This window comes from Sminthopsis crassicaudata, chromosome 1, assembly GCF_048593235.1.
Source record: "Sminthopsis crassicaudata isolate SCR6 chromosome 1, ASM4859323v1, whole genome shotgun sequence".
Classification (NCBI taxonomy): domain Eukaryota; kingdom Metazoa; phylum Chordata; class Mammalia; order Dasyuromorphia; family Dasyuridae; genus Sminthopsis; species Sminthopsis crassicaudata.
In genome coordinates, this window is record NC_133617.1 from 448077821 (window position 1) to 448105351 (window position 27531).

General features: G+C 33.7%; 1 protein-coding gene across 3 annotated transcripts in view; it reads right to left on the bottom strand.

Annotated features, from left to right (window-relative positions):
- The window catches only part of CFAP95 (cilia and flagella associated protein 95), a 93570-nt gene that overhangs the window by 27001 nt on the left and 39038 nt on the right, over positions 1 to 27531 (bottom strand). For all 3 annotated transcript variants that reach the window (XM_074280716.1, XM_074280717.1, XM_074280718.1), the window contains one exon: positions 9416 to 9527. In XM_074280716.1, the coding sequence (XP_074136817.1) occupies positions 9416 to 9527 (112 nt within the window). The remainder of the gene's footprint in view (positions 1 to 9415; positions 9528 to 27531) is intronic.

Below are 27531 nucleotides of genomic sequence, written 5' to 3' on the forward strand. Positions count from 1 at the left end.
TTTCCCTTCTTTAGTAGTTCCTTGGGGTATAAGCCCAGTAGTAGTATGGCTGGGTCAAAGGGTATGCACATTTTGATAACTTTTTGGCCATAATTCCAGATTGCTCTCCAGAATGGTTGGATTCTTTCACAACTCCACCAACAATGCATCAGTGTCCCAGTTTTCCCACAGCCCCTCCAACATTCATCGTTATTTGTTCCTGTCATCTTAGCCAATCTGACAGGTGTGTAATGATACCTCAGAGTTGTCTTAATTTGAATTTCTCTGATCAATAGTGATTTGGAACACTCTTTCATATGAGTGGAAATAGTTTTAATTTCATCATCTGAAAAGTGTCTGTTCATATCCTTTGACCATTTATCAATTGGAGAATGGCTTGATTTCTTATAAATTAAAGTCAATTCTCTGTATATTTTGGAGATGAGGCCTTTATCAGAACCTTTAACTGTAAAAATGTTTTCCCAATTTGTTACTTCCCTTCTAATCTTGTTTGCATTAGTTTTGTTTGTGCAGAAACTTTTTAATTTGGTGTAATCAAAATGTTCTATTTTGTGATCAATAATGGTCTCTAGTTCTCCCTTGGACACAAACTCCTTCCTCCTCCACAAGTCTGAGAGGTAAACCATCCCATGTTCCTCCAATTTATTTATGATTTCGTTCTTTATGCCTAAATCTTGGACCCATTTTGATCTAATCTTAGTATGTGGTGTTAAATGTGGGTCCATGCCTAGTTTCTGCCATACTAATTTCCAGTTTTCCCAGCAGTTTTTGTCAAATAATGAATTCTTATCCCAAAATTTGGGATCTTTGGGTTTGTCAAAGATTATATTGCTATTTTTATTCACTATCTTGCCCTGTGAACCTAACCTATGCCACTGATCAACTAGTCTATTTCTTAGCCAATACCAAATGGTTTTGGTGACTGTTGCTTTATAATATAGCTTTAAATCAGGTACACAGACCACCTTCCTCTGACTTTTTTTTCATTAGTTCCCTTGCAATTCTCGATCTTTTATTCTTCCATATGAATTTTGTTGTTTTTTTTTCTAGGTCATTAAAATAGTTTCTTGGGAGTCTGATTGGTATAGCACTAAATAAATAGATTAGTTTGGGGAGTATTGTCATCTTTATTATATTCGCTCGGCCTATCCAAGAACACTGAATGTCTTTCCAATTATTTAAATCTGACTTTATTTTTGTGGCAAGTGTTTTGTAATTTTGCTCATATAATTCCTGGCTCTCCTTTGGTAGATATATTCCCAAATATTTTATACTATCGACTGTTATTTTGAATGAAATTTCTCTTTGTATCTCTTGCTCTTGGATTATGTTGGTAATGTATAAAAATCCTGAGGATTTATGTGGATTTATTTTGTATCCTGCGACTTTGCTAAAATTCTGAATTATTTCTAATAGCTTTTTAGCAGAGTCTTTGGGGTTCTCTAAGTATACCATCATGTCATCTGCGAAAAGTGACAATTTGATTTCTTCATTTCCTACTCTAATTCCTTGGATCTCTTTCTCGGCTCTTATTGCCAAGGCTAGAGTTTCTAGTACTATATTGAATAGTAATGGTGATAGTGGGCAACCTTGTTTCACTCCTGATTTTACAGGGAAAGGTTCTAGTTTATCACCATTACATATGATGTTTACTGAAGGTTTTAAATATATGCTCCTTATTATTTTAAGGAATAGTCCATTTATTCCTATACTCTCAAGCGTTTTTAGTAGGAATGGATGTTGGATTTTATCAAATGCCTTTTCTGCATCTATTGAGATGATCATATGGTTTTTATTAATTTTATTATTAATATGGTCAATTATACTAATAGTTTTCCTAATATTAAACCAGCCCTGCATTCCTGGTATAAATCCTACTTGATCATAGTGTATTATCCTGGAGATGATTTTCTGAAGTCTATTTGCTAATATCTTATTTAAGATTTTAGCATCAATATTCATTAAGGAAATTGGTCTATAGTTTTCTTTCTCAGTTTTCGGTCTACCTGGTTTAGGTATCAGTACCATGTCTGTGTCATAGAAGGAATTTGGTAGGACTCCTTCAATCCCTATTTTTTCAAATAGTTTACATAGCATTGGAGTTAGTTGTTCTTTAAATGTTTGGTAGAATTCACCTGTAAATCCATCTGGTCCTGGGGACTTTTTCTTAGGAAGTTGGTTAATAGCTTGGTCTATTTCTTTTTCTGAGATGGGACTATTTAGACTACTTACTTCTTCCTCTGTTAATCTGGGCAAGCTATATTTTTGAAGGTATTCTTCCATTTCATTTAAGTTATTGAATTTATCAGCATAAAGTTGAGCAAAGTAGCTCCTAACTATTGTTCTAATTTCCTCTTCATTAGTGGTGAGTTCACCTTTTTCATTTTCAAGACTATCAATTTGCTTTTTCTCTTTCCTTTTTTTAATCAGGTTTACTAAGGGTTTGTCTATTTTGTTGGTTTTTTCATAAAACCAACTCTTAGTTTTATTAATTAATTCAATAGTTTTTTTACTTTCAATTTTATTAATCTCACCTTTTATTTTTTGAATTTCAAGTTTTGTGTTTGTCTGGGGGTTTTTAATTTGTTCCTTTTCTAGCAATTTTAGTTGTAAGCCCAATTCGTTGGCCCTCTCTTTCTCTATTTTATGCAAGTAGGCCTGTAGAGATATAAAACTTCCCCTTATTACTGCTTTGGCTGTATCCCACACATTTTGGTATGATGTCTCATTATTGTCATTTTCTTGGGTGAAGTTATTAATTATGTCTATGATTTGCTGTTTTACCCAATCATTCTTTAGTATAATATTATTTAGTTTCCAATTATTTTTTGGTCTATTTTCCCCTGGCTTTTTATTAAATGTTATTTTGATTGCATTATGGTCTGAAAAGGATGCATTTACTATTTCTGCCTTACTGCATTTGATTTTGAGGTTTTTATGCCCTAGTATATGATCAATTTTTGTATAGGTTCCATGAACTGCTGAGAAGAAAGTATATTCCTTTCTGTCTCCATTTAGCTTTCGCCAAAGATCTATCATATCAAACTTTTCTAGTATTCTATTTACCTCTTTGACTTCTTTCTTATTTATTTTGTGGTTTGATTTATCTAATTCTGAGAGTGCAAGGTTGAGATCTCCCGCTATTATAGTTTTGCTATCTATTTCCTCTTGCAGCTCTCTTAATTTCTCTTTTAAGAATTTAGATGCTGCACCACTTGGTGCATACATGTTTAATATTGATACTGCTTCACTATTGATGCTTCCCTTTAGCAGGATATAATGCCCTTCCTTATCTCTTTTAATTAGATCAATTTTTGTTTTTGCTTGATCTGAGATGAGGATGGCTACTCCTGATTTTTTGGTTTTGCCTGAAGCATAATAGATTCTGCTCCACCCTTTTACTTTTAGTTTAAATGTCTCATCCTGTTTCAGGTCTGTTTCCTGTAAACAACATATAGTAGGATTCTGACTTTTAATCCAGTCTGCTAACTGCTTCCTCTTTATGAGGCAGTTTGCCCCATTCACATTTATGGTTAGAAGGACTAATTCTATATTGATTGCCATCCTATTAACCCCTGCTTATGCTTTTCCCCTTTCCTTCCCTTTTACCCTCCTATCCAGTATTAAACTGGTGAACACCACTTGCTTTTCACAGCCCTCCCTTTTTAGGATCCCTCCCCCACCTTAAAGATCCTCCCCTTATTTTACCCCTTTTCCTTGAAATTACTGTATTCCCTTCCCCTTAGCTTACTCCTTCCCTTTCACTTTTCAATGAAGTGGAAGAAGTTTCACGATAAATCGAATATGTCTATTGATACATGCTATGTTCATCTCCCTCCTTTCTTTCTCTCAGATATAATAGGTTACCTTTGCCTCTTCATGAGATGTAGTACCACCACTTTATACTTTTTTATGATATAATCTCCTTTCCACCTCTAGTTTCTAAGACAAATTGTACATATGTTCTTTACATATTTTTTTGACAGAAGTATAGTTCTCAAGATTTCTTTTTACCTTTTTAGAAATCTCTTGAGTTCTGTATTTGAAGATCAAACCTTTTATGTAGGTCTGGTTTTTTCATCAAAAATAGATGGAATTCATTTATTTCATTAAATGTCCATCTTCTTCCCTGGAAAACGATGCTCATTCTTGCTGGGTAAGTTATTCTTGGCTGCATACCAAGTTCCTTAGCCTTTCAGAATATCATGTTCCAGGCCCTGCGTTCTTTTAATGTGTACGCTGCTAGATCCTGGGTTATCCTTATTGTGGATCCTCCATATCTGAATTGTTTTTTTCTAGCAGCTTCCAATATCTTTTCCTTTGTCTGATGGTTCTGGAACTTGGCCACTATATTTCTTGGCGTTTTGATTTTAGGGTCCCTTTCAGTAGGTGATCGATGAATTTTTTCAATGTCTATTTTACCCTCTGTTTCCAAAACGTCTGGGCAGTTCTCTTTGATAATTTCCTCGAAAATGGTGTCCATGCTCTTTTTTTCCTCCCATTTTTCAGGGAGTCCGATTATTCTCAAATTGTCTCTCCTGGATCTGTTTTCCAGGTCTGTTGTCTTTCTGGTAAGGTACTTGACAGTCTTTTCAATTGTTTCATTTCTCTGGTTTTGCTTGACTCCCTCTTGGTTTCTCCTTGAGTCATTCATTTCTACTTGTTCCAGTCTAATTTTCAATGATGTATTTTCTTCACTCACTTTTTTTATATCTCTTTGTAATTGTCCAATTGAGTTTTTATCTTCTATGGAATTTTTTTCCATTTTATCCATTTTATTTTTTAGAGAGTTGTTTTCTTTTTCCAGCTCACTAATCCTGTTTTCCTTGGAGTTGTTTACCTTTTCCAGCTCACTAATCTTGTTTCTCAATGATTTGATTTCTTTATCCACTCTGTCTTTGAATGCATGGGATGACTTCTCCAGGCTCTCTTGCCAAGCTTCCCTTTCCTTTTCCCATTTCTCTTCCAGCTCTCTTGTGAGAGCCTTTTTGATTTCCTCTATGAGGTTCTTTTGTATTGAGGAGCAGCTTATATCCCTCCCAGGGGATACATCTGGGGACAGTCTGTTCCTAGTCTCCTCAGCATTTGAAGTCTGCTCCCTCTCCACACAGAAGCTGTCAATGGTTAGAGCCCTTTTGAATTTTTTGTTCATTTTGTCAGAGTGGGAATCAAAGAAAACAAACTGACAAGAGAAACAATTGGTCTGTTTTGCGGGGGATGGGGCTGGATGGTATTAATGGGCTTCCTCTACAGACTGGGGGTAGGGCAGCAGAGAGCCACTAACAGAACAGCAATGACTGTACTGAGTCTGTGCTCTGAGGCTCCGAGAACGCACCGAGTCAGTCCAGGTGGGGGTTGGGGGTGGCCGGGCTCTGAGAGACGCTGGTTTTCTGGGGTTTTAATCTTCACCTCTGGTGTTTACACCCTCTCCACCGCTCCTGGCTTACTGCCAAGACGGAGCATCCACACTGGGGCAAAAGCCCTTTCACAGAAACGGCAGAGATCACACCCCTCCCCCTCTGGTCTGAGCTGTGTGAGCTGCCTGTCTTGCTCTGGCTGCCTGCCCTCAGTCTGCGCCCAGTCTGATTGACCCTCCCCCGAGCAAACACAGACCTTTTCTGGCGACTTTCAAGGATGTCTTCTCTTGGTGATAATTTGTGGATTTCTTTCTGGGTCAAGCATTAAGTCAGAGGCTTGTCATGAAGTAAGTTCTGAGAGAAAACGAGGAGCTCAAGCAGCTGTCTGCCTCCACGCCGCCATCTTGGCCGGAAGTCCTAATGGTTTGATTTCTTATAAATTAGGATCAATTCTCTATATATTTTGGAAATAAGGCCTTTATCAGAACCTTTAACTATAAAAATATTTTCCCAATTTATTACTTCCCTTCTAATCTTGTTTGCATTAGTATTGTTTGTACAGAAACTTTTTAGCTTGATGTAATCAAAATCTTCTATTTTGTGATCAATAATGATCTCTAGTTCTCCTCTGGTCATAAATTCCTTCCTCCTCCACAGGTCTGAGAGGTAGATTATCCTCTGTTCCTCTAATCTATTTATGATCTCATTCTTTATGCCTAAATCATGGACCCATTTTGATCTTATCTTGGTATATGGTGTTAAGTGTGAGTCCATATCTAATTTCTGGCATACTAATTTCCAGTTTTCCCAACAGTTTTTTTTCAAATAATGAATTTTTTATCCCTAATATTGGTATCTTTGGGTTTATCAAACACTAGATTGCTATAGTTGTACCCTTTTTTGTCTTTTGTACCTAATCTGTTCCACTGATCGACTGGTCTATTTCTTAGCCAATACCAATGCTATATAATATAGTTTTAGATCAGGTACACCTAGACCACCTTCATCTGACTTTTTTTTTCATTAATTCCCTTGAAATTCTCGACCTTTTATTCTTCCATATGAATTTTGTTGTTATTTTTTCTAGGTCACTAAAGTAGTTTCTTGGGAGTCTGATTGGTATAGCACTAAATAAATAGATTAGTTTGGGGAGTATTGTCATCTTTATTATATTGGCTCAGCCTATTCACAAGCACTGGATGTCTTTCCAATTATTTAAATCTGACTTTATTTTTTTGGCAAGTGTAAAAAACCCTAAATTCAAAATGTATCTTTTTCAAGACTCTTCAGCGCAACTTAATAAGATAAAATAAAGGATATATGACATTTCTAGAGACAGAGTTGAAATCAATTGAAAATAAAAGATCAACAAATAAAAGCAAGATAGTAAAGAAAATTCAGAAGAGAAAAGGGGAGAAAAAGAGCTATTCCACAGTCCAGAGAAGAGAAGTGCTAAGTGCTAAAACCTAACTTGTGGCCCAAACATTCCATGAAGATATGAAAGAACTCAAGCAATCCTTGATTTGGTTCCATTCCAGTCCATTCCCACATCCTCAAAACAAACAAACAAACAACTCCCCAGTAGTCTTTAAAAATATATAGGTAGAGAAATAAATATCAGATTGAGTCTAGACTGAATCTGATTTCAGATATAGCTTCAGATACTTACCAGTTGTTATGTTACCCTGTATAAACCACTTAACCTCTGTCTTCTTCAGGTATAAAATGGAGTTATTGTAGTCTCCCAGGGTTGTTGTGAGGACCAAATGAGAATGAATATTTGTAAAGTATTTTGCAACTCTTAAAGTGATATATAAATGCTAGTTATTAGCTATTATTTCTACTTACCCTCAAAACTGAGAAGCAATAATCAAAACATTGACAAAAAAAAATGTCAAGAGCTATCATCCAATACAGTCTAAATTCTCAAAAGAATTGCAAATTAGAAATGACCACATGAAAACATACTTCAAATTGTTAATTGTAAGAGAAACACAAATTAAAACACATTTGAGGTTCTGCCTCACAAGACATAAGAATGAATAAATAATATTGGAGGTACTGTAGTAAAACAATAACAGAGATTTATTGATAAAAGAGTTGTGAAATGGCTCAGCGTTTCTGGATTTTGAAATTATGTAACAAAAGTGATTGAATCATTCATATTATTTGATTCAGAAGTCCTATTATGGTTATTCCCCTAAGAATTAAAAGATAGAAACAACGACTGAATATATACTAAAATATACATAGCTATATATATATATATATATGTATATATATATATATATATATATATATATATATACATATATATATATATATATCTCAAAATATTCATAGCAGCACTTTGTGGTAGCAAACACCCAAAAACTGAGAATAATACTTTAAAGATTATTATACATTTAGAGATGAACAGATGATAGATCTAGAGTTGCAAGAGATCTCAAAATTTTCTATTTACAAATGAAAAAACTGAAGCTAAAGGTGGCTAAGCTATATGTTCAAAGTACCATAAGCAAGAAACTTGAGAGTCAAGTTCCTTAACTCCCTAAAGCCAATGGTCTTTCTACCATGTTATGAATGTAATGAAATATTATGGTACAGCAAGCAATCACAAATATGAAGAATTCATAAAAACATGCTGACATATGTGAAATGATTGTAAAACCAAATAAGTGGAACCAAGAATATACATAATGCAGCACAGTAAATGAAAAAGTCACTAAGAGAAATCCAAATGCTGAGTATGGGAAAACAAATAAAGAGAACAAAAATCAAATATATCTCTTCTTTCTCATGGCAGAAAGCAGGAAGATTACTACAGCAAAATAGTGCCTATCTTGTCAAATGCAGAAAACATTTAAGATGTTTTTGCTCAAATGTTTTTCTTTAACATAGAGGAAAGTTCACTTTAGAGTATAAAGGGATTTGAAATTACAAAAAAGACAAAAAAATCAACAATTAAAAAATCTGAGACCTCCATGCTCACTCCTCCCTTTACTGACCAGACCATAGGAGAATAAAGCTTCTCTCACCCATCTCTAAGTTGGACAAAGGTTTCCTCCTGGCAGAACATCTTTAATTCACACCAAGGCCATTTTCATTGCTTCTACCCCGGAAAAGAAAAATTGAGGAGTAAATACAAGAAAATCTATTACTCAGTAAAGAATATCTGTAGTAAAACTCAAATTGAACCATTAATTGAGGCTGGAAGACATTCAAACTGGAGAAATCAAACTGGAAAATAAGCATATTAAAATAATTAAACCCAAGGTTGAAAGCAGTTTTTAAAAACAATAAAAGGGAAAACAATAACTAGAGGAGCTGCAAAACACTATCTAAGATCTAAAAACAGCTATTAATATGGCAAATAATAGAATAACTGAAAAAAAGTTAAGAAATATGCAGTGCAAAATAAAAAATTGGAAGGGGCAGCTAGGTGGCACAGTGGATAGAGCACCAGCCTTGAATTCAGGAGGACCCAAGTTCAAATCTGGTCTCAGACACTTAACACTTCCTAGCTGTGTGACCCTGGGCTAGTCATTTAACCCTAGCCTCAGGGGAAAAAAAAAGTCCAAAAAAGAAAAAATTTAGAAGATATACCTATTGATCTATCTGTCTAATCTATGTATATATAATCTATATATAATCTAATCTATGTATATATATATATTATATATATATATATATTATATATATATATATATATATATATATATATATATATAAATAAATATATATATATAAAATAAATGGTTATCACATTTTTTGCCTTCTCAGTTGGGTGGGGGAAAGAATTTGGAACACTAAATAAATAAGTGAATGAACAAATAAAAATAGTTTTGTTGATTTTGAAAAAGTATCTGATTCAGTGAAATAGTATTCTGTCTCATAGTTTTTCTTCCAACAAAGTATTTGCCATCCATACCTCAAAATAATTCAAGATGCCCTGAAAGATATAATAATGAAAGGGAATGGAAATAAAAAATAATTTAAAAAAGGTTGATAATGAAATATTTACATAAAACTTTTTTTAAAAAAATACAAATATTTACCATAGCATCCTTTGTTCCAAACCTACGGTAACTTGAATTACACAGATTTTTTGAGTCCACAGGGTATTCATCCAGATCGCCAGCTTTAGGATTTCCTTCTCTATCTATGTCCCTTTAGAAAAAAGGATAAGTATTTGTTAAGAGACAAATTCTGTTTATTATTCTCCCTTCTGAAGTGTTTTACAATTACTCAAAGTATTTAACACTTTATCATTTTAATTCTAAAAATACTATTTCCTTTTTTAAGGAATTAAATAAGAATTAAATAATTTTTAAAAATACTTCAAAGATCAATGGAAGGTACTTCTGCTACCAATACATATCACAATGCTTCTATGGCTTAATAGATCTGATTCATAATTTTCTGTAGCCAAAAAATTTAATTCTCCATTCCAACCTAGTTAATTAATTAGGCTGATCCTTAGAAGAAAATCACATATTCAGATATCTTACTTAATAGAGGACCCGACCACATTTTTTACTTTTCTAGCATAGCCTGCAAAAATCCAAGATCACAGTGCCATGATAAGGAGGAGGAGTAAAACTTTGGTAAAGGAAGAATAAAATAATACTTCACATTCATATAATGCTTTAACATTTACAAAGTACTTTCCTGGAAAAAGCTCTATGAAATAGGTAGTAAAGTAGTAATCTAATTTTATACATTTTGCAGTTGAGGAAAATGAGGCTGAGAGATTCAGTGATTTGTTCAAAACCACACAATTAGTAGTATTGGAACATTTAAACTTATTCCCCCCAACTCCAAATCCAGTGCTATTTTCACACCATGATGCTACAATATGATAGTAAAGCCATTATTATTATAATATTTCTGGAAGGAAATTTTAATTAGTAATCTGGAATGGATCTTTGGAACTGAATTTTGAAAGCAGACAAATGAGCAAGAAAAAAGTGAGAGTGACAATTTAAACAAACAAAATCTTTTTTCTGTAAAGTTCAACTATCAAAATAAGTTCAGAGAGATAGAAATGCATCAGAGATAGATAGATGGAAAGAAAGAAAGAAAGAAAGAAAGAAAGAAAGAAAGAAAGAAAGAAAGAAAGAAAGAAAGAAAGAAAGAAAGAAAGAAAGAAAGAAAGAAAGAAAGAAAGAAAGAAAGAAAGAAAGAAAGAAAGAAAGAAAGAAAGAAAGAAAGAAAGAAAGAAAGAAAGAAAGAAAGAAAGAGAGAAAGAAAGAGAGAGAAAGAAAGAAAGAAAGAAAGAAAGAAAGAAAGAAAGAAAGAAAGAAAGAAAGAAAGAAAGAAAGAAAGAAAGAAAGAAAGAAAGAAAGAAAGAAAAAAAGAAAAAGAAAGAAAGAAAGAAAGAAAAAGAAAGGAAGGAAGGAAAGGAAAGAAAGAAATAAAGTCCTTAGTAGCAAAAAGATGAAGTTATCAAAATGATAGATTGTCCTAAAAAATTCCCACAAAGGTTTCCCCAACCATTATCTCTCAGTCTCAACAGTAACAAGAAATAATATACTAAAAAGAAAGTGAATTTGTTTATTGTTGTTACTTTTTTCCCAGTAAGGAAAAATCAGCTTAATAAGTTAAGCTATCTCAATTATTCTTTTAAAAAATTACCAAAGTCAGTCCCAGAATTTTAAAGATGCCATTTAAAATCTTGCTAGGTACATAGGGATCAAAATCATCAGAAATTAAGACAGCAGCATCTGTATGTTAGCAACATCCAGAATCTCCAAAATGCTTGAGATTTCTAAGTCATATTCAACATTAGTCAACCAACACTTCCTACTCTTCCTAATTACTTTTCTGGCCTAGTTATGGTATGAAATGATCATCATCCCATTGGTCTAGGTCACTACTTTACAAGAGAACTCCTATAAAACTAACTTTGTTTCAAGAGCTCCAATGAGCTTCCATAAAGCAAATTTGTAGGTACTACCTAAAGCACATAGGAACACCTGGATTAATTCCAGAATCAAGCAAAATATTCTCAGGATTCAATTCTTAGCTTCCAATATAAATTATGTAGTGAATTTATCATACAAATCTACATTCTATTCTTCCAGGGCCTTCAAAGGACATAAATAAATTAAAAGAAGAGCAACAACCTAGGCAGCAAGCTTCTTGTTAAGGATTTACTCGGTATCTGTACTGTAGGGAGTAAGAATGGGAAGAGAAAGGTATTTGGCACAGCCAGAGATGAGAGAGAAATAAACCCAAAGCTGTGATTTTGAGCAGCTTTTCCATGGAGATTGGCCATTTATCCAGGTTTCCTGCTTCTTCTGACATAAAAGATGCTATGAGATAGGGAACCAGTATCAGGGCCCCAAAGAAGTTTTTAGAAGAACACTTTCCAAAACACTAACCAAATTCTATTTCAAATTTTGTGATAGAGAAACTGCCATTGCATATGAAGTATGACAAACCAATTCACCTCTTCTTGTATCAAATCTCCAAACCAAATCATATGTTTCTTGGCCAATAAGTATATACCATCTCCTCACCAGGTTTCATTCCTATAGTAATATCCCTACACCAATTGGTTAATCAGTCTTATAGATCATTTTATCATATCCTCTAAAATTCCTTTTCTGTTTTCATAAATTCTTCCCCATCTCCTTAAATAAAAAAAAATTCCCCAAGAGAATATTCATCCTTCCCACTTCCCTACTATTAAGAAGAAAAACAAAACTCTGGTTACAAATATGTATAGTCAACTAAAACAAATTCCCACATTGGTCATATAAAAAAAAAATATGTCTCAATTTGCATTCTACATCCATCGCCTCTCCTTCAGGATGTAAATAGCAGGCTTCATCATATTTCATAACAGTTTTTAAGTCTTTCAAAGTTCTTTGTCTTTACAATAATATTATTGATAAATTGTTTTCCTGATTCTTCTTACTTCACTCTGAATTATTTATATGTCTTCTAGGTTTCCCTGAAACCATCCTTTTAAAATCATTTCTTAGAACACATTAAATTACCCTTAAGAGTTACCAATGATCTGCTAATTCCTTGATCTAAGACCCTTGATCTTTCTATAGCTTTTTTTGGATATTGCTGAGTACCAAATATTCTCTCTTCTTACTTCTATGAAAACATTCTCCTCTCCTGAAAAATTTCTCATGGAGGCATGTATAAATGAAATCCATGGAGAAGCAGTATATGGTACTGGATAAAAATATAAAAGTAGATCAGTGGAACAGTTTCATTAATTAAAAATAGAAACAGTAGCATTGGAGGAACTACAGAAAATTGAGTTAAAATGAAGCACAATACAGTGCTGGACTTGGAGTTGGGAAGAACTGGATTCAAATGTCACCTTACCTGTTTACCAGCCACACAATTGTGGACAAGTCATTTAACCTTTTCGTCTCAGTTTTCATATGTATCAATGGATATAACAGTAGTTCCTGTTCTGTGAGTCAAATTCTGTGTTTCATATGTATCAATGGATATAACAGTAGTTCCTGTTCTGTGAGTATGTACGAATCAATAAAAAGAGCTTTTATTAAACATTAATTAATTTTAAAAACATTAACTATGTGCAAAGCACTGTGCTGTGTGTAATACACAAATAGGAAAAACAGTCCTTGTTCTTAAATTATTCCCATTCTAATGGGGTTGGCAATACATATGGAATGTTTCAGTTTTAAATTATATGGAAAGGTAGCAAGGTGTAACAGCAAAAACAGAAAGGCAATGTTTTTTTAAATGTCATTTCTAGTGCTAAAAAAACCCAGGAATTTGGCACATGTCCAGATTGCCTAAAATTGAGGCACTATTAGCGAATACGTTAGAGACCTACTTTGGTGCAAAGATGCTCTGTGAAGACCAACAACATGGGTGGGAGCATCCTCATTCCACTAGCTGTGGATACAGAAAAGGTGGTGTCTTTAAAGCTACTCTAATAATGCACAGTAACTGACTTTTTGGTGGTGATTGGAAGTAAAGGAATTAGTCATTCGCAGCAGGAATCATGAAGGCCCTTACTAAAAAAGTCAGACTTCATTTAAAAAAATAATAATTTGAAAAGAAAACAAGCATTGCAGAAAATGACCAATTACATTGATGGCCATATGCAATATTCCACACCAATAGCCCTCCACCTCAGCAAAGAAGGTAAGGATATGCATTTCGTTCATTCTTCTATAGAGCTATATTTCTCAACTTTTATAAATGTAGAGCCTTCATTTTGTTTGTTTTTCTTTTCATTCACATAGCTGTAGTGATTAATAGATTATTTTCCTGGTTCTAGTCAAGTTCTTTTAAAAAAAATATCAAGTTTCTCTCAGAACCAAAGACTCATCTTTCTATATTTTTCAAATAGTGTTGTTATATTTTTCAAATATAACTATAAGTAATGAAATAATGCTATTTTTAAAGAATTAAAATTTCAGATCATCCAAAGGGAAATGGAAAAGTTTGGGGACTATGGGTAAGATGCTCATAAAAATCAACAAAAATTATACAAAGAAAAATGCATAAAGGATATTATCAGAGATATCAGAAAATAGTAATAACTAATGTAGAGTATTATGTGTTCTATTCAGTTTCAAGAACTCCAAAGAAAAGTCCCCGGCCCTTTGGGAAAATCCCCTGTGTAAGATTTATAAGAAAGGCTAGATAAGAGTTACATAGCATAAGAAACTATGGAAAGAATCCAATCTGCAACACTGGAAAGTGTATCCAAATCAATTAGATTATTTCAGAGAGCTGAAGCATATGTACATAGATGGGATTCATGTCACTATTCTGCTCAACAATATTGTTTACTGAGTGAAAAACCTATTCCTCTTTTTAGCATACAAAGCCTTCTATAATATAATAATAACCTATCTTTCCAACCTAATCTCATTGTTTCCTTCCTAATAGACAATCTCTCTCTCTCTCTCTCTCTCTCTCTCTCTCTCTCTCTCTCTCTCTCTCTCTCTCTCTCTCTCTCTCACACACACACACACACACACACACACACACACACACACACACACTCTCTCCTCATAACCATCATAACCATTCTTCCTTCTGTCTCTCCCCTCCCTCTCCTCCTTGGCTCTGCCTCTTCCTCCAGCTAATATGGTCTATTCTTTGCAACATACAACCCTCTTTCCTTAAAGCTTTTATTTTTCCCTACCTTCAAGTCAATGCCTTCAATTCAATTCTTTGACACTGAATTTCTCTTCAGCCTTATATTCCACCTCAACTGTCAGTTGCTCCAGATAGTCTTCTCAGATAGCCATCAATCAATAATGACCTTTTCTCTTTCAAATTGTACATAGCACTTTGTGGGCAATTCTTTAAAGCTTGCATTTTCCATCTCTATAATCTACCATCTATAATCTCTATGAGGGCATAGAGTATGGTTTATCTTGTACTGTGTCTTTTATGTTTGTAAGAATCCTTTTTATAGTGGCAAAGAACAAGAAACTGAGTGCATACCCATCAATTGGCTGAATAAGTTATGGTATATAAATGTTATGGAATCTTATTGTTCTACAAAAAATGAAGAGCAGAATGATTTCAGAGAGGCCTGGAGAGATTTATATGAACTGATGAGAAGTGAAATGAGAAGAACCAGGAGATCATTATACATGGCAACAAGATTATGTAATGATCAGTTCTGATGGATGTGGCTCTTTTCAACAATGAGGTGATTCAAACAAATTACAACAGACTTGTGATGGAGAAAGTCATCTACATCCAGAAAGAGGACTGTGGGAGCTGAATATGGATCACAACATAGTTTTTTCACCTTTTTTATTATTGTTTGCTTGCTTTTGTCTTTCTCATTTTTTCCTTTTTTGATCTAATTTTTCTTGTGCAGCATGATAAATGTGGAAATATTTATAGAAGAATTGCACATGTTTAACATATATTGGATTATTTTCTGTCTAGGATATGGGTGGGAGAAGGAAGGGAGGAAAATGTGGAACACACAGTTTTGCAAGGGTGAATGTTAAAAACTATCTTTGCATATACTTTGAAAATAAAAGGTTATTATTTAAAAAAAAAAAAAAGAAAATAGAAGGCATTATGAATTCTGAGTTCTCCTGCACTCCACAACGACTTCCACACACATAGTTACAGGAAGGAAAATAACTTCTCCATCAGATACTGAAGCAAAAGAGAAATTAATGGGGATAATGAGAGATTTTGCTCTCACTTACTTTAATAATGGAGAGGCCATCCTCTTTACACTGACTATCCCATTCTTGTATTTCTGATCCCATCCCTTCTTATCCTCTGAGAATTTGTATATGTGATCATTCCCTTTATCTTCCCTCTTCTCTCCTCATCTATTGGTTCCTTTCATGCCTAGGTCTCTAGACTTCCATTTTGTCTACACCCACTCACTTGGAAATCTCTCATCACCTCTAATTTGGATATTTGCAGTAGCCTTCTAAGTGGTGTTGTCTCCATTATCTTCCATGATTATCTTAAAATGAAACTCTTGTTAACCCCTTCTCTTCAAAAATCTTTTGGCTCCTGAAGCAGAACATATATAGAAAAGCTGCACACACAAACATAAACACACATGTATATAATGCTTTTATTTATATATATATATATATACATAAACATGCATATATACATACCATGCATGGCTTCTGAAACTGGGATATCTGTGCATCTATCTATCTATCAATCTATAAAAGAATAATTTAAAGGAAAAAGATAGGAGAACAATCAAGAAAAAAACAGTGTTGGTAAAGTCAAGAATAAACAGAATGCCTAGGAGGGAAAGAGAGTGAAATGCCCCAGAGCAGATAGTGTTAAATTAAATTAATAGTAAGTCGAAGTCATTAAATTTAACTGGCAATCTTGGAGAAAACAGTTTTAGTTGGATGGGATCAAAAACCAGATTGCAAGAGATTTCAAATACTGAAATAAGAATATTTTATTTGAGTGTAACTTACTATGATTTTATATATACACATATATAAATTATACTGTTAGATTATTTTATTTCATAGACCAAAAAGTAATTGGAAACTGAATAATATCATCTTAAAGAATGACTGGGTGAAACAACAAATTATAGAAACAATTAATAATTTCACCCAAGATAATGACAATGATGAGACATCATACCAAAATCTGTGGGATGCAGCTAAAGTGGTAATAAGGGGAAATTTTATATCTTTAGAGGCTTATTTGAACAAAATAGAGAAAGAGAAGATTAACGAATTGGGCCTGCAACTTAAAAAGCTAGAAAAAGACCAAATTAAAAACCCCCAACCAAAAATCAAACTTGAAATACTAAAATTAAAAGGAGAAATCAATAATATTGAAAGTAAAAAAAAACTATTGAATTAATAAATAAAACAAAGAGTTGGTTTTATGAAAAAGCCAATAAAATAGATAAACCTTTGGTAAATCTGATCAGAAAAAGGAAAGAGGAAAATCAAATTGTTAGTCTTACAAATGAAAAGGGGGATCTTTCCACCAATGAAGAGGAAATTAGAGAAATAATAAGGAGTTATTTTGCCCAGCTTTATGCCAATAAATTTGATAACAAGTGAAATGGATGACTTCCTCCAAAAATATAGGCTTCCTAGATTAACAGAGGAGGAGATAAGTTGCTTAAATAGTCCCATTTCCGAAGAAGAAATAGAACAAGCTATTAATCAACTCCCCAGGAAAAAATCCCCAGGACCAGATGGATTTACATGTGAATCCTACCAAACATTTAAAGAACAACTAGCCCCAATGTTATATAAACTATTTGAAAAAATAGGGGATGAAGGAGTCCTGCCAAACTCTTTTTATGACACAGACATGGTACTGATACCTAAACCAGGTAGAGCGAAAACTGAGAAAGAAAACTATAGACCACTTTCCTTAATGAATATTGATGTTAAAATATTAAATAAGATATTAGCAAAAAAGACTTCAGAAAATCATCCCCAGGATAATACACTATGATCAAGTAGGATTTATACCAGGAATGGAGGACTGGTTTAATATCAGGAAAACTATTAGTATAATTGACCAGATTAATAATCAAATTAATAAAAACCATATGATCATCTCAATAGATGCAGAAAAAGCATTTGATAAAATCCACCATCCATTCCTACTAAAAATGCTTGAGAGTATAGGAATAAATGGACTATTCCTTAGAATAATCAGGAGCATATATTTATGACCGTCAGTAAGCATAATATGCAATGGAGATAAACTGGAACCTTTCCTAGTAAGATCAGGAGTGAAACAAGGTTGCCCACTATCACCATTACTATTCAATATTGTATTAGAAATGTTAGCCTCGGCAATAAGAGTCGAAAAAGAGATTAAAGGAATAAGAGTAGGTAATGAGGAAATCAAACTGTCACTATTTGCAGATGATATGATGGTATACTTAGAAAACCCCAGAGATTCTAATAAAAATTTATTAGAAATAATACACAACTTTAGCAAAGTTGCTGCATACAAAATAAATCCACATAAATCCTCAGCATTTTTATACATCACCAACAAAATGCAACAGCAAGAGATACAAGGAGAAATTCCATTCCAAACAAATGTTGAGAGTATAAAATATTTGGGAATCCATCTACCAAAGAAAAGTCAGGAATTATATGAGCAAAATTATGAAACACTTGCCACAAAAATACACTCAGATTTAAATAATTGGAAAGACATTCAGTGCTTGTGGATAGGCCGAGCCAATATAATAAAGATGACAATACTCCCCAAACTAATCTATTTATTTAGTGCTATACCAATCAAAGAAACTATTTTAGTGACCTAGAAAAAATAACAACAAAGTTCATATGAAAGAATAAAGGTCGAGAATTTCAAGGGAATTAATGAAAAAAAAGCCAGATGAAGGTAGTCTAGGTATACCTACCTATATTATATAGCAGAAGTCACCAAAACCATTTGGTATTGACTAAGAAATAGACCAGTTGATCAGTGGAACAGATTAGATACAAAGGACAAAAAAGGGTACAACTATAGCAATCTAGTGTTTGATAAACCCAAAGATACCAACATTAGGGATAAAAATTCATTATTTGGAAAAAACTGTTGGGAAAACTGGAAATTAGTATGCCAGAAATTAGATATGGACCCACACTTAACACCATATACCAAGATAAGATCAAAATGGGTCCATGATTTAGGCATAAAGAATGAGATCATAAATAGATTAGAGGAACAGAGGATAGTCTACTTCTCAGACCTGTGGAGGAGGAAGGAATTTATGACCAGAGGAGAACTAGAGATCATTATTGATCACAAAATAGAAGATTTTGATTACATCAAGCTAAAAAGTTTCTGTACAAACAATACTAATGCAAACAAGATTAGAAGGGAAGTAATAAATTGGGAAAATATTTTTATAGTCAAAGGTTCTGATAAAGGCCTTATTTCCAAAATATATAGAGAATTGATTCTAATTTATAAGAAATCAAACCATTCTCCAATTGATAAATGGTCAAAGGAGATGAACAGACAATTCTCAGATGATGAAATTGAAACTATATCCACTCATATGAAAGAGTGTTCCAAATCACTACTGATCAGAGAAATGCAAATTAATACAACTCTGAGATACCACTACACACCTGTCAGATTGGCTAAGATGACAGGAACAAATAATGATGACTGTTGGAGGGGATGTGGGAAAACTGGGACACTAATACATTGTTGGTGGAATTGTGAAAGAATCTGGCCATTCTGGAGAGCAATTTGGAACTATGCCCAAAAAGTTATCAAACTGTGCATACCCTTTGATCCAGCAGTGCTACTACTGGGCTTATATCCCAAAGAAATACTAAAGAGGGGAAAGGGACCTATGTGTGCCAACATGTTTGTAGCAGCTCTTTTCGTAGTGGATAGAAACTGGAAGATGAATGGATATCCATCAATTGGAGAATGGTTGGGTAAATTATGGTATATGAAGGTTATGGAATATTATTGCTCTGTAAGAAATGACCAGCAGGATGAATTCAGAAAGGCTTGGAGAGACTTGCATGAACTGATACTGAGTGAAATGAGCAGAACCAGAAGATCACTATACACTTCAACAACAATACTGTATGAAGATGTATTCTGATGGAAGTGGATATCTTCAACATAAAGAAGATCCAACTCACTTCCAGCTGATCAGTGAACTACACCCAGAGAAGGAACACTGGGAATTGAATGTAAAATATTAACACTACTGTCTATCTACCCAGGTTACTTATACCTTCGGAATCCAATACTTAACGTGCAACAAGAAAATTGGATTTACACACATATATTATATCTAGGTTATACTGTAACACATGTAAAATGTATGAGATTGCCTGTCATCTAGGGGAGGGAGTAGAGGGAAGGAGGAGAAAATCTGGAAAAATGAATACAAGGGATAATGTTATAAAAAAAATTACTCATGCATATACATTGTCAAAAATGTATAATTATAAAATTAATTTAAAAAAGATTATTTTATGTCAAACTAAGGTTTCCTTTGGTAGATTCATAAAAACGAACATATTAGTAAGGATCTCTGAACAAGGTTTTGAGTGTGTACTTATTCACAGGGTTCCATAAATTTTGAGTAGATTCTCTGGGGAGCCTATGACAAGAGAAGGAGACTCTAGAGACTTTTATATTTCACTCAAAAACCATCTCTTCTTCTAAATTATTTTTATTTTGATAGCACCTCCATTACCCATGCATACAGATTCATAACCTTAAAAGTATTCTTCACTTTTTTCTCTTCCTCAATCCTCTGTGTCCAATTAGTTGCCAAATTACATGTCTCTCATTCACTTTTTACACTCAAATATTGTATAAAATTATATATTAATATATACATATAATTATATAAAAAGTAAAGAAAATTACATATACTGTTTTCTATATAGGAATATAAAACAGTAAGTTATAAACAATATGTCAAATTGTATATACTTATATGTATATATGAGAAAACATGTACATATGATTTGTGAAATGTCAGCACATATAATTTTCTATGTTTAGTTTAAAACAATTTGCATGTATATAATATATGTAATACCTAATGCTATACTTTTTGATGATCATGTGCTACACAAATACATTGAGAAATTATACATGTAATCATATACATATACACACATGTATATATGTGTAGATACACATTATATATAAAAATAGGGAATTTTTCACGAGAAAATATTTATAAAACATTTGTGTATATATGTACATAAATATTGTTATATGAATTGTTAACAAATGCTTTTTCACTTCCACTTTTTCCATAATATTGCTGTTCATCTTTTTTTAAAGAAAAGGTCCAAAAATGAGTAGATACCATTATTTGGAGAATTTCTGAATAACTTATGATATGTAGAAATAATGGAATATTGTTGTACTATAAAAAAGATTGAACAGGCTGATTTTAGAAAAACCTGGAAAGATTTACATGAACTAACTGTACTTAAGTAAAGCAAGCAGAATTAGAAAAACATTACACACAGCAATTAGATTGGATGATGATCAAATATGACAGATTGCATCTTCTCAGGGAATTTAGTGAAGCAAGGGATTTTCAATAAACTTAAGATGGAAAATGCCATCCACATCCAGAGAGAGAGAACTATGGAAACTGAATAAGGATCAACACATACTATTTTCATTTTTTCCTATTTTTTTCTTGTGGCTTTTCCCTTTTTGTTTTTTTTTTCTCTCCTAACATGACTCATATGGTAATATGTGAAAAATGAATGTATACATATAATCTTTTTTTTAAAAAAAGGAAAAGAGGTCCAAACAGCCTTGACTTGTAAATGAATTAGAATCAAGGGAGTCAGAGTTGCACAGTCATTAGCATCACTTTCTCTTCCAGAGTCATTGAAATCCAGTAACAAAACAAAAAACAGGAAAACTGGTGATGGCCTAGCATGCAGTGGATAACCTTGGCATCTCTAAGAACTCTACAGCACTTACTTCAATCACCTTCATGGCCATTAGAACAAATTATTCTCATCTGCCCATTTCACCATGGGAAGTCTTTACATTCTTGGGACAAACACCTATCAGTTTGAGGCTGGTCATTTATCCTCAACCTGATTTAGCCTGTCTGCCAAGTTGGTTTTACTGGTTGCTGCACATGCAACAGCTTCTTGAAGCTACAAATAAGAGTTGGGTGGCCGGTAGACACCAAAGATGGATAAGCAACCCTGAAAAAGGCTTGGCAAGCCCTCACACTGAAATGCTAGTCTTCCCTGAATACCACATAAGCCCTTCCCTATTAGTTTCTAAATAAAGATCTTTCTGATTCCTCAAACCCCCCCACTCATCACCCCTACCTCACAACTTTTTAGTCCTTTCTCCCTTGGAAATTACTTTGCATTATACTGAATATACTTTATATTTATTTACTTACTTATACACGTTACAATACCTACTTCAATATAAGTTCTTTAAAGGCTTGTATCCTGGCATCTAGAGTGCCTTGCTATATATAGTAGAAGCTGTTGATTTAAATTTGACCTGAAATGAGAGTTCCACAATTAAGGAACAGTGAATGATAAGACTGTCATGGTATTCTCTCAGACAGCGGGCCACATGTCTTAATCTTGTCTTCACAATTCACATATTGAAAATGTATCTATTTTCCCAATGTTATAACAGTTCAAATGCTGAAAACTGAAGCTTTCAAATTTAACCTATAAACTTAAAGAATAATTCTGTTCACTGTCAAAGAAGGCAGAAACAAGGATGAATGTATGAATATTTATATCTTAGTTCTTTATAATACAATGTTTTTTTTTTTCCTCCAAAGGAATTTAAATCTTCCTGATGAATGGAAAAACTTTCCGCATAACACTAATATTTTAAACAGAGTTTTTGATATTTTGTCTAATTTTGAAATTACAAAAATGAAAAAATGAGCATTAGCATCTCTAGTTTTTCTAAGCAGGTTTTTTAAATGTGTTGCAATTATGAAACCTATCCTCAAATGTACTTTGTAATTAATGAGGTGAAGAATAATATGGGCTGTAAATAAATATCTGTTGAATAGAGAGATAACTGTTTCAAATATTGGCCCTATAAGGAAAAACTCATGAAGAACCCTGGGGCATTGACCTCCTATTGGGAACATTATTTGGATATTTGGAGAAGAAGAATAGATGCAGACCTCAGACAACTCTGGGGCCATAGCTAGGGAGATTGCCAGTAGCAGAGGGCAGGGCTAGAGAAAGGTTTACCAGATATTAAGTCATCAGGAAGGGAAAGTAGCCCTTCTTGCTTTAGATAATTCTTGCAAATTAAGAGCTAAATTCTGTTGTCAACTCAGCTAACAAATTAAAAACCTATAAAAATGTAAAGTGAATGAAATAAGAAATTACACAAATTTTAAGCCATCATTAATTATTTCTATATTATCTAAATAAATATTGGTGTCTGAAGAATTAAAAAAAAATGTGTTGCAATTTATGGTCTAACATTGCAATAGCTATGATTTCACATTTTAGAATTACTGAGATTAAGACTTGTCATCTATATTTCACTTTCTGTTTTAAACTGCCTTCAAATGAGATGAGAATGATATGTTTTCCAGGCTCCAGTAAGCATCTGCTATCCAAGGCTTCAGAAAAATTACTCTGGCGAATGAACAATTCCCTAACATATTAGAAACTCAAAACAAATAGAACCAAAGAAGCATAATACACTTTTGATGATCATCTTTAAAAGATATCACAAATGAAGCAAATGAAGCAAATATCAAGATTTTTATTTCATCAAGGCAACAAACAAAAGCTCTGCTGCAAAAAAATAAATAAATAAAAACTATATATGGGGAGTGTATGCCTTCTCATTTTCAAACTTTTAAAAATAAAAAACTTATTTTTCTAAGTGTTCCATGCAATAAATATGAATTACAGTTCATGAATAAACTGAAATCACTAAACAAGCCAGAAAAATCAGTATCAAAAACTCTAAATTGTGCTCAAATAATAAAAGCAGCTTAGGTCAAACTAAAAGGAAAATTCATCTGACTTACAAATGATTTTAAAGCAAAAATAAATCTCACTGAGTCAAATGATGTTATCTATTGCAACAGGGAAACAGAACTATAATGGGGAATTTTTGCATCTGGGGCAATCGCTAACACTACCATCAGTGAAAAGTTGCATGAAAGGTGTCTTCAGTGAGGAATCAGGGTTGTTGTCTTTTGTTCTGAAGTGGATCAATGACATCACAGGATGATAATTTGACTTGCCTGTGAACTGAATTTAAGTGAGGCAGAGCTGCACTAAGTCATCAATGTCAGTTTCTCTTCCCGAGTCATCAAAATTCAGCAGCAAATACAAAAGCCAGGATGATTGGTGATGTTCTGGAATGCAAGTGAATGACCAACTTCTAAGAGGGCTACCCACCTACTTCAGCCTTCTTCATTGTTGTTGAAACACATTAATTCATCTACCCATTCCACCAGGAGAAGTTTTAATTTCTCCTTTTAATTTTAGAATTTCAAGTTCAGTATAGGTGGTTTTAATTTGCTCTTTTTCTAGTTTTTTAAGTTGCAAGCACAATTCATTGATCTTCTCTTTCTCTATTTTATTCAAGTAACCCTCTAGAGATATAAAATTTTCCCTTATTACCGCTTTGGCTGCATCCCACAAATTTTGGTATGTTGTCTCATTGTTGTTATTCTCTTGGGTGAAATTATTGTGTCTATGATTTACTGTTTTACCCATTCATTCTTTAGGATGAGATTACTTAGTTTCCAATTACTTTTTGATCTATTTACCACTAGCTTTTTGTTGAATGTAATTTTTATTACATCATGATCTGAAAAGAATGCAATTTCTAGTTCTGCCTTTCTGCATTTAATTTTGAGCCTATACAAAAATTGACCATATATTCTTTATATCCTAATATATGATCAATTTTGTAAAGGTTCCATGAACTGCTGAGAAGAAAGCATACTCCTTTCTGTCTCCATTCAGTTTTCTGAAAAGATCTATAATATCTAACTTTGTTATATCTTTCCCTTATTTTTTCTGTATTCCCTTCTATGTAGCCTACTCTTTTCCTTTTCCCTTTTCCTCTCCTACTTCTTAATAAAGTGAGAGAAGTTTCTCTGTAAACCAAATTATATCTAATATTTTCTCTTTGAGCCAAATCTGATGAGAATAAGATTCACACACTCTTCCTCCCCCTCCCTTAATTCCCTCAAATATTATAGGTTTCTTTTGCCTCTTTGTGAGATGTAATTTCTTTTTCCCCTCCATTTTTCCCTTTTTCTGATACAATCCCCTTTCCACTTCTAATTCCCTTTTTTATATTATAACAGTAAAATAAAATTATACATGTGCTCTTTATGTATGCCCATAACAGAAATACAGTTCTCAAGAGTTATTATTTTTTATGCTTCTCTTGAGTCCTATATTTGGAGGTCAAATTTGTTTTGTTTGTTTAGCTCTGGTTTTTTTCATTAGGAATAAATGGAATTCACCTGTTTCATTGAATGTCCATCTTTTTCCCTGGAAGAAAATGCTCAGCTTAGCTGGGTAGTTTATTCTTGGCTGAAATCCAAGTTATTTTGCCTTCAGAACATCAGATTCTAGGACTTCTGATCCTTTAATGTGGAAGTTGCTAGATCCTGAGTGATCCTTATTGTGGCTCCTTGGTATTTGAATTGTTTTTTGTTGTTGTTGTTTTTGTTTTTGTTTTTTTTTCTGGCTGCTTGTAATATTTTTCCTTAGTCTGGTAGTTTTGAAATTTAGCCACAATATTCCTTAGAGTTTTATTTTGGGGTCTCTTTTAGAAGGTATTCAATGAATTCTTTCAACAACTATTTTCCCTTCTGATTCTATTACATCTGGACAGTTCTCTTTGATGATTTCCTGAAAAATAGTGTCTAGGCTCTTTTTTTCATTCATGGTTTTCAAGGAGTCCAATATTCCTTAGATTATCTCTCCTAGATCTATTTTCCAGGTCTGTTGTTTTTCTAAGTAGATACTTAATATTTTTTCCTATTTTTTTAAATTTTTTATTATTATTATTATTATTTTGGTTTTGCTTCACTGATTTTTGATGTCTCATCAAATCATTTATTTCCATTTGTTCAGTTCTGATTTTTAATGAGTTATTTTCTTCATTTACTTTTTTTTACTTATTTCTGTATATGTCCAATTGAGTTTTTAAATGAGTTGTTTTGTTCTACGGAATTTTTTTCTAGTTCACAAATTTTTTTTAATGAGTTATTTTTTCCCAGTTCACAAATCCTACTTTCCTGGGAGTTCTTTATTTTTTCCATTTCACAAATTCTCTTTCCTTGGGAGTTCTTTACCTTTTCATTTCACATTTCAGGGAGTTTTCTTTTTCAAATCTTTCTTTTAATGAGTTATATGCCTCTTGCAGAGGTAAAAATACTCTCTTGCAGAGCTTCTCTTTTTTTTTTTTTTTTTTTTTTTTTTTTTCATTTTTCTTCTAGCTCTCTTTTAATATCTTTTTAAATTTCTTCTAGGAGAACCTTGTGTGGTGGGGACCAGGTTACATTCTCCTTTGGGGTTTTGTCTTGAGACTGTCTCCTCAGGGTTGGAAATCTGTTCTCTTTCAGTATAGAAGCTATCTAGTTAGAGCTTGTTTTGCTTTTTTACTCAATTAAAAAAAAATTCTTGGGGTCTGCCTTTAGGGCAAGGAAGTTCCCAGCTTCCTCTACAGAATAGGGACACATAGACAGTGGCTGTCTTGCAAACAGGCTTTGAAGAGTGGCCGTACTACAGAAGAGTGGCTGTGCTGTGGAAGTGTGACTGCCCTGGGAAGAACAGCTGTGCTGCAGAAAGTGGCTGCCCTGGGAAGAGCAGCTGCTGTGGAGTGCGGCTGTGCTATCATAATATGACTGTGCCATGATTGTGCTGAGTCACTCCCTGTGCTGGGTAGGTGTGGAGAGGTCCTGTGAAACTCTGGCATTTTGGGGTACACTCTATCTTTGGCATTTGTGTAACTTCTCTGCTGATCTATTGCTTTGCAAGCAAAGCAGAGCCGCCAACCTATGGTAGAGTTCTCCCTGCAAATTCTCAGCCCATGGATGCACCTCGCCCCCAGTCTGCTTAGCATGTGCTGGTCTCTGTGTTCTGCCACCCTGTCTGCACTGGCCTCCTCCTGCCTGATCAAAACAAACCTTTTCTGACAATCTTCCAGATTATCTTCTGCTGGTGATTTATTATACTCCCTATATTCATGGATTCTACCAGTCAAGCACTATTTCAGAGGCTGAATCTTGTAGTGAGGGTAGTAGGGGATCTCAGAATGAAGCATGTGTCCTCTCCATTATCTTGGCTCTGCTTCCCCCAGAAGTTTTTACATGCCCTAACTCACTGATGGGTTTGAGACTTGTCAATTACCTTTAACTTAATTTAGCCCTCTCCAGAGAAGGTTTTACCAGTGTGTACCACATGCTGCAGCTTCTTGAAGTCACAAGTGAGAACTGTATGGCAAGTAGACCCCAAAGGTGGATGAGCAGCTCTGAAATGAACTCAGCAAGCCCTCACAATAAATTTAAAAAATATACTAGCCCTTCCTGAACACTTCATATAGCTTACATGAATTAGGAGTAGGAAGGGCATATACCATCCCCTGAAAAGAGACAGAGATCCCAGAACACCATGAGGTTGTTACTTGGGAAACTATTCCTAGGGAGAGATGGGAATTTGTTTAGCCTTAATAACTACATGCTACTGTGAGTTGTTTCTCGCATTTAGTATTTTGTTTCTTGGGTGAGCTGGGGGTGTGTGGGAGATTATAACTCCCTATATTAAATTGATAGATGTTTCAGGCAAAAAGGCTAAACACTGCCTTAAAGCCAATTATGTCAATCCATTCTTCTACCCACCCCACAAAAAAAAAAAAAAAAAAAAAGGTCTTCAACATCTTTGAACAAAATATTAGAGATGAAAGATAACCTGGTGTTAGTTTAGTCCATCTGAATGTACAGAGGCAGAAAATGAAGTTCCATGTGGAGAAGAGACATCCCCAAGATCACAAAGTAAGATTCATACTGAGATTTACACTAAACTGAGATGGCATCTACCAGGATCCAAATATCAGATTAATCAACTACTTTATTGGAACTGGAAGGGACCCTAGAGACTCTGTCCAACCCACTAATTTTATAAGAGAAGAAATAAGAGACCCAGGGGCTAGAATCCTACAC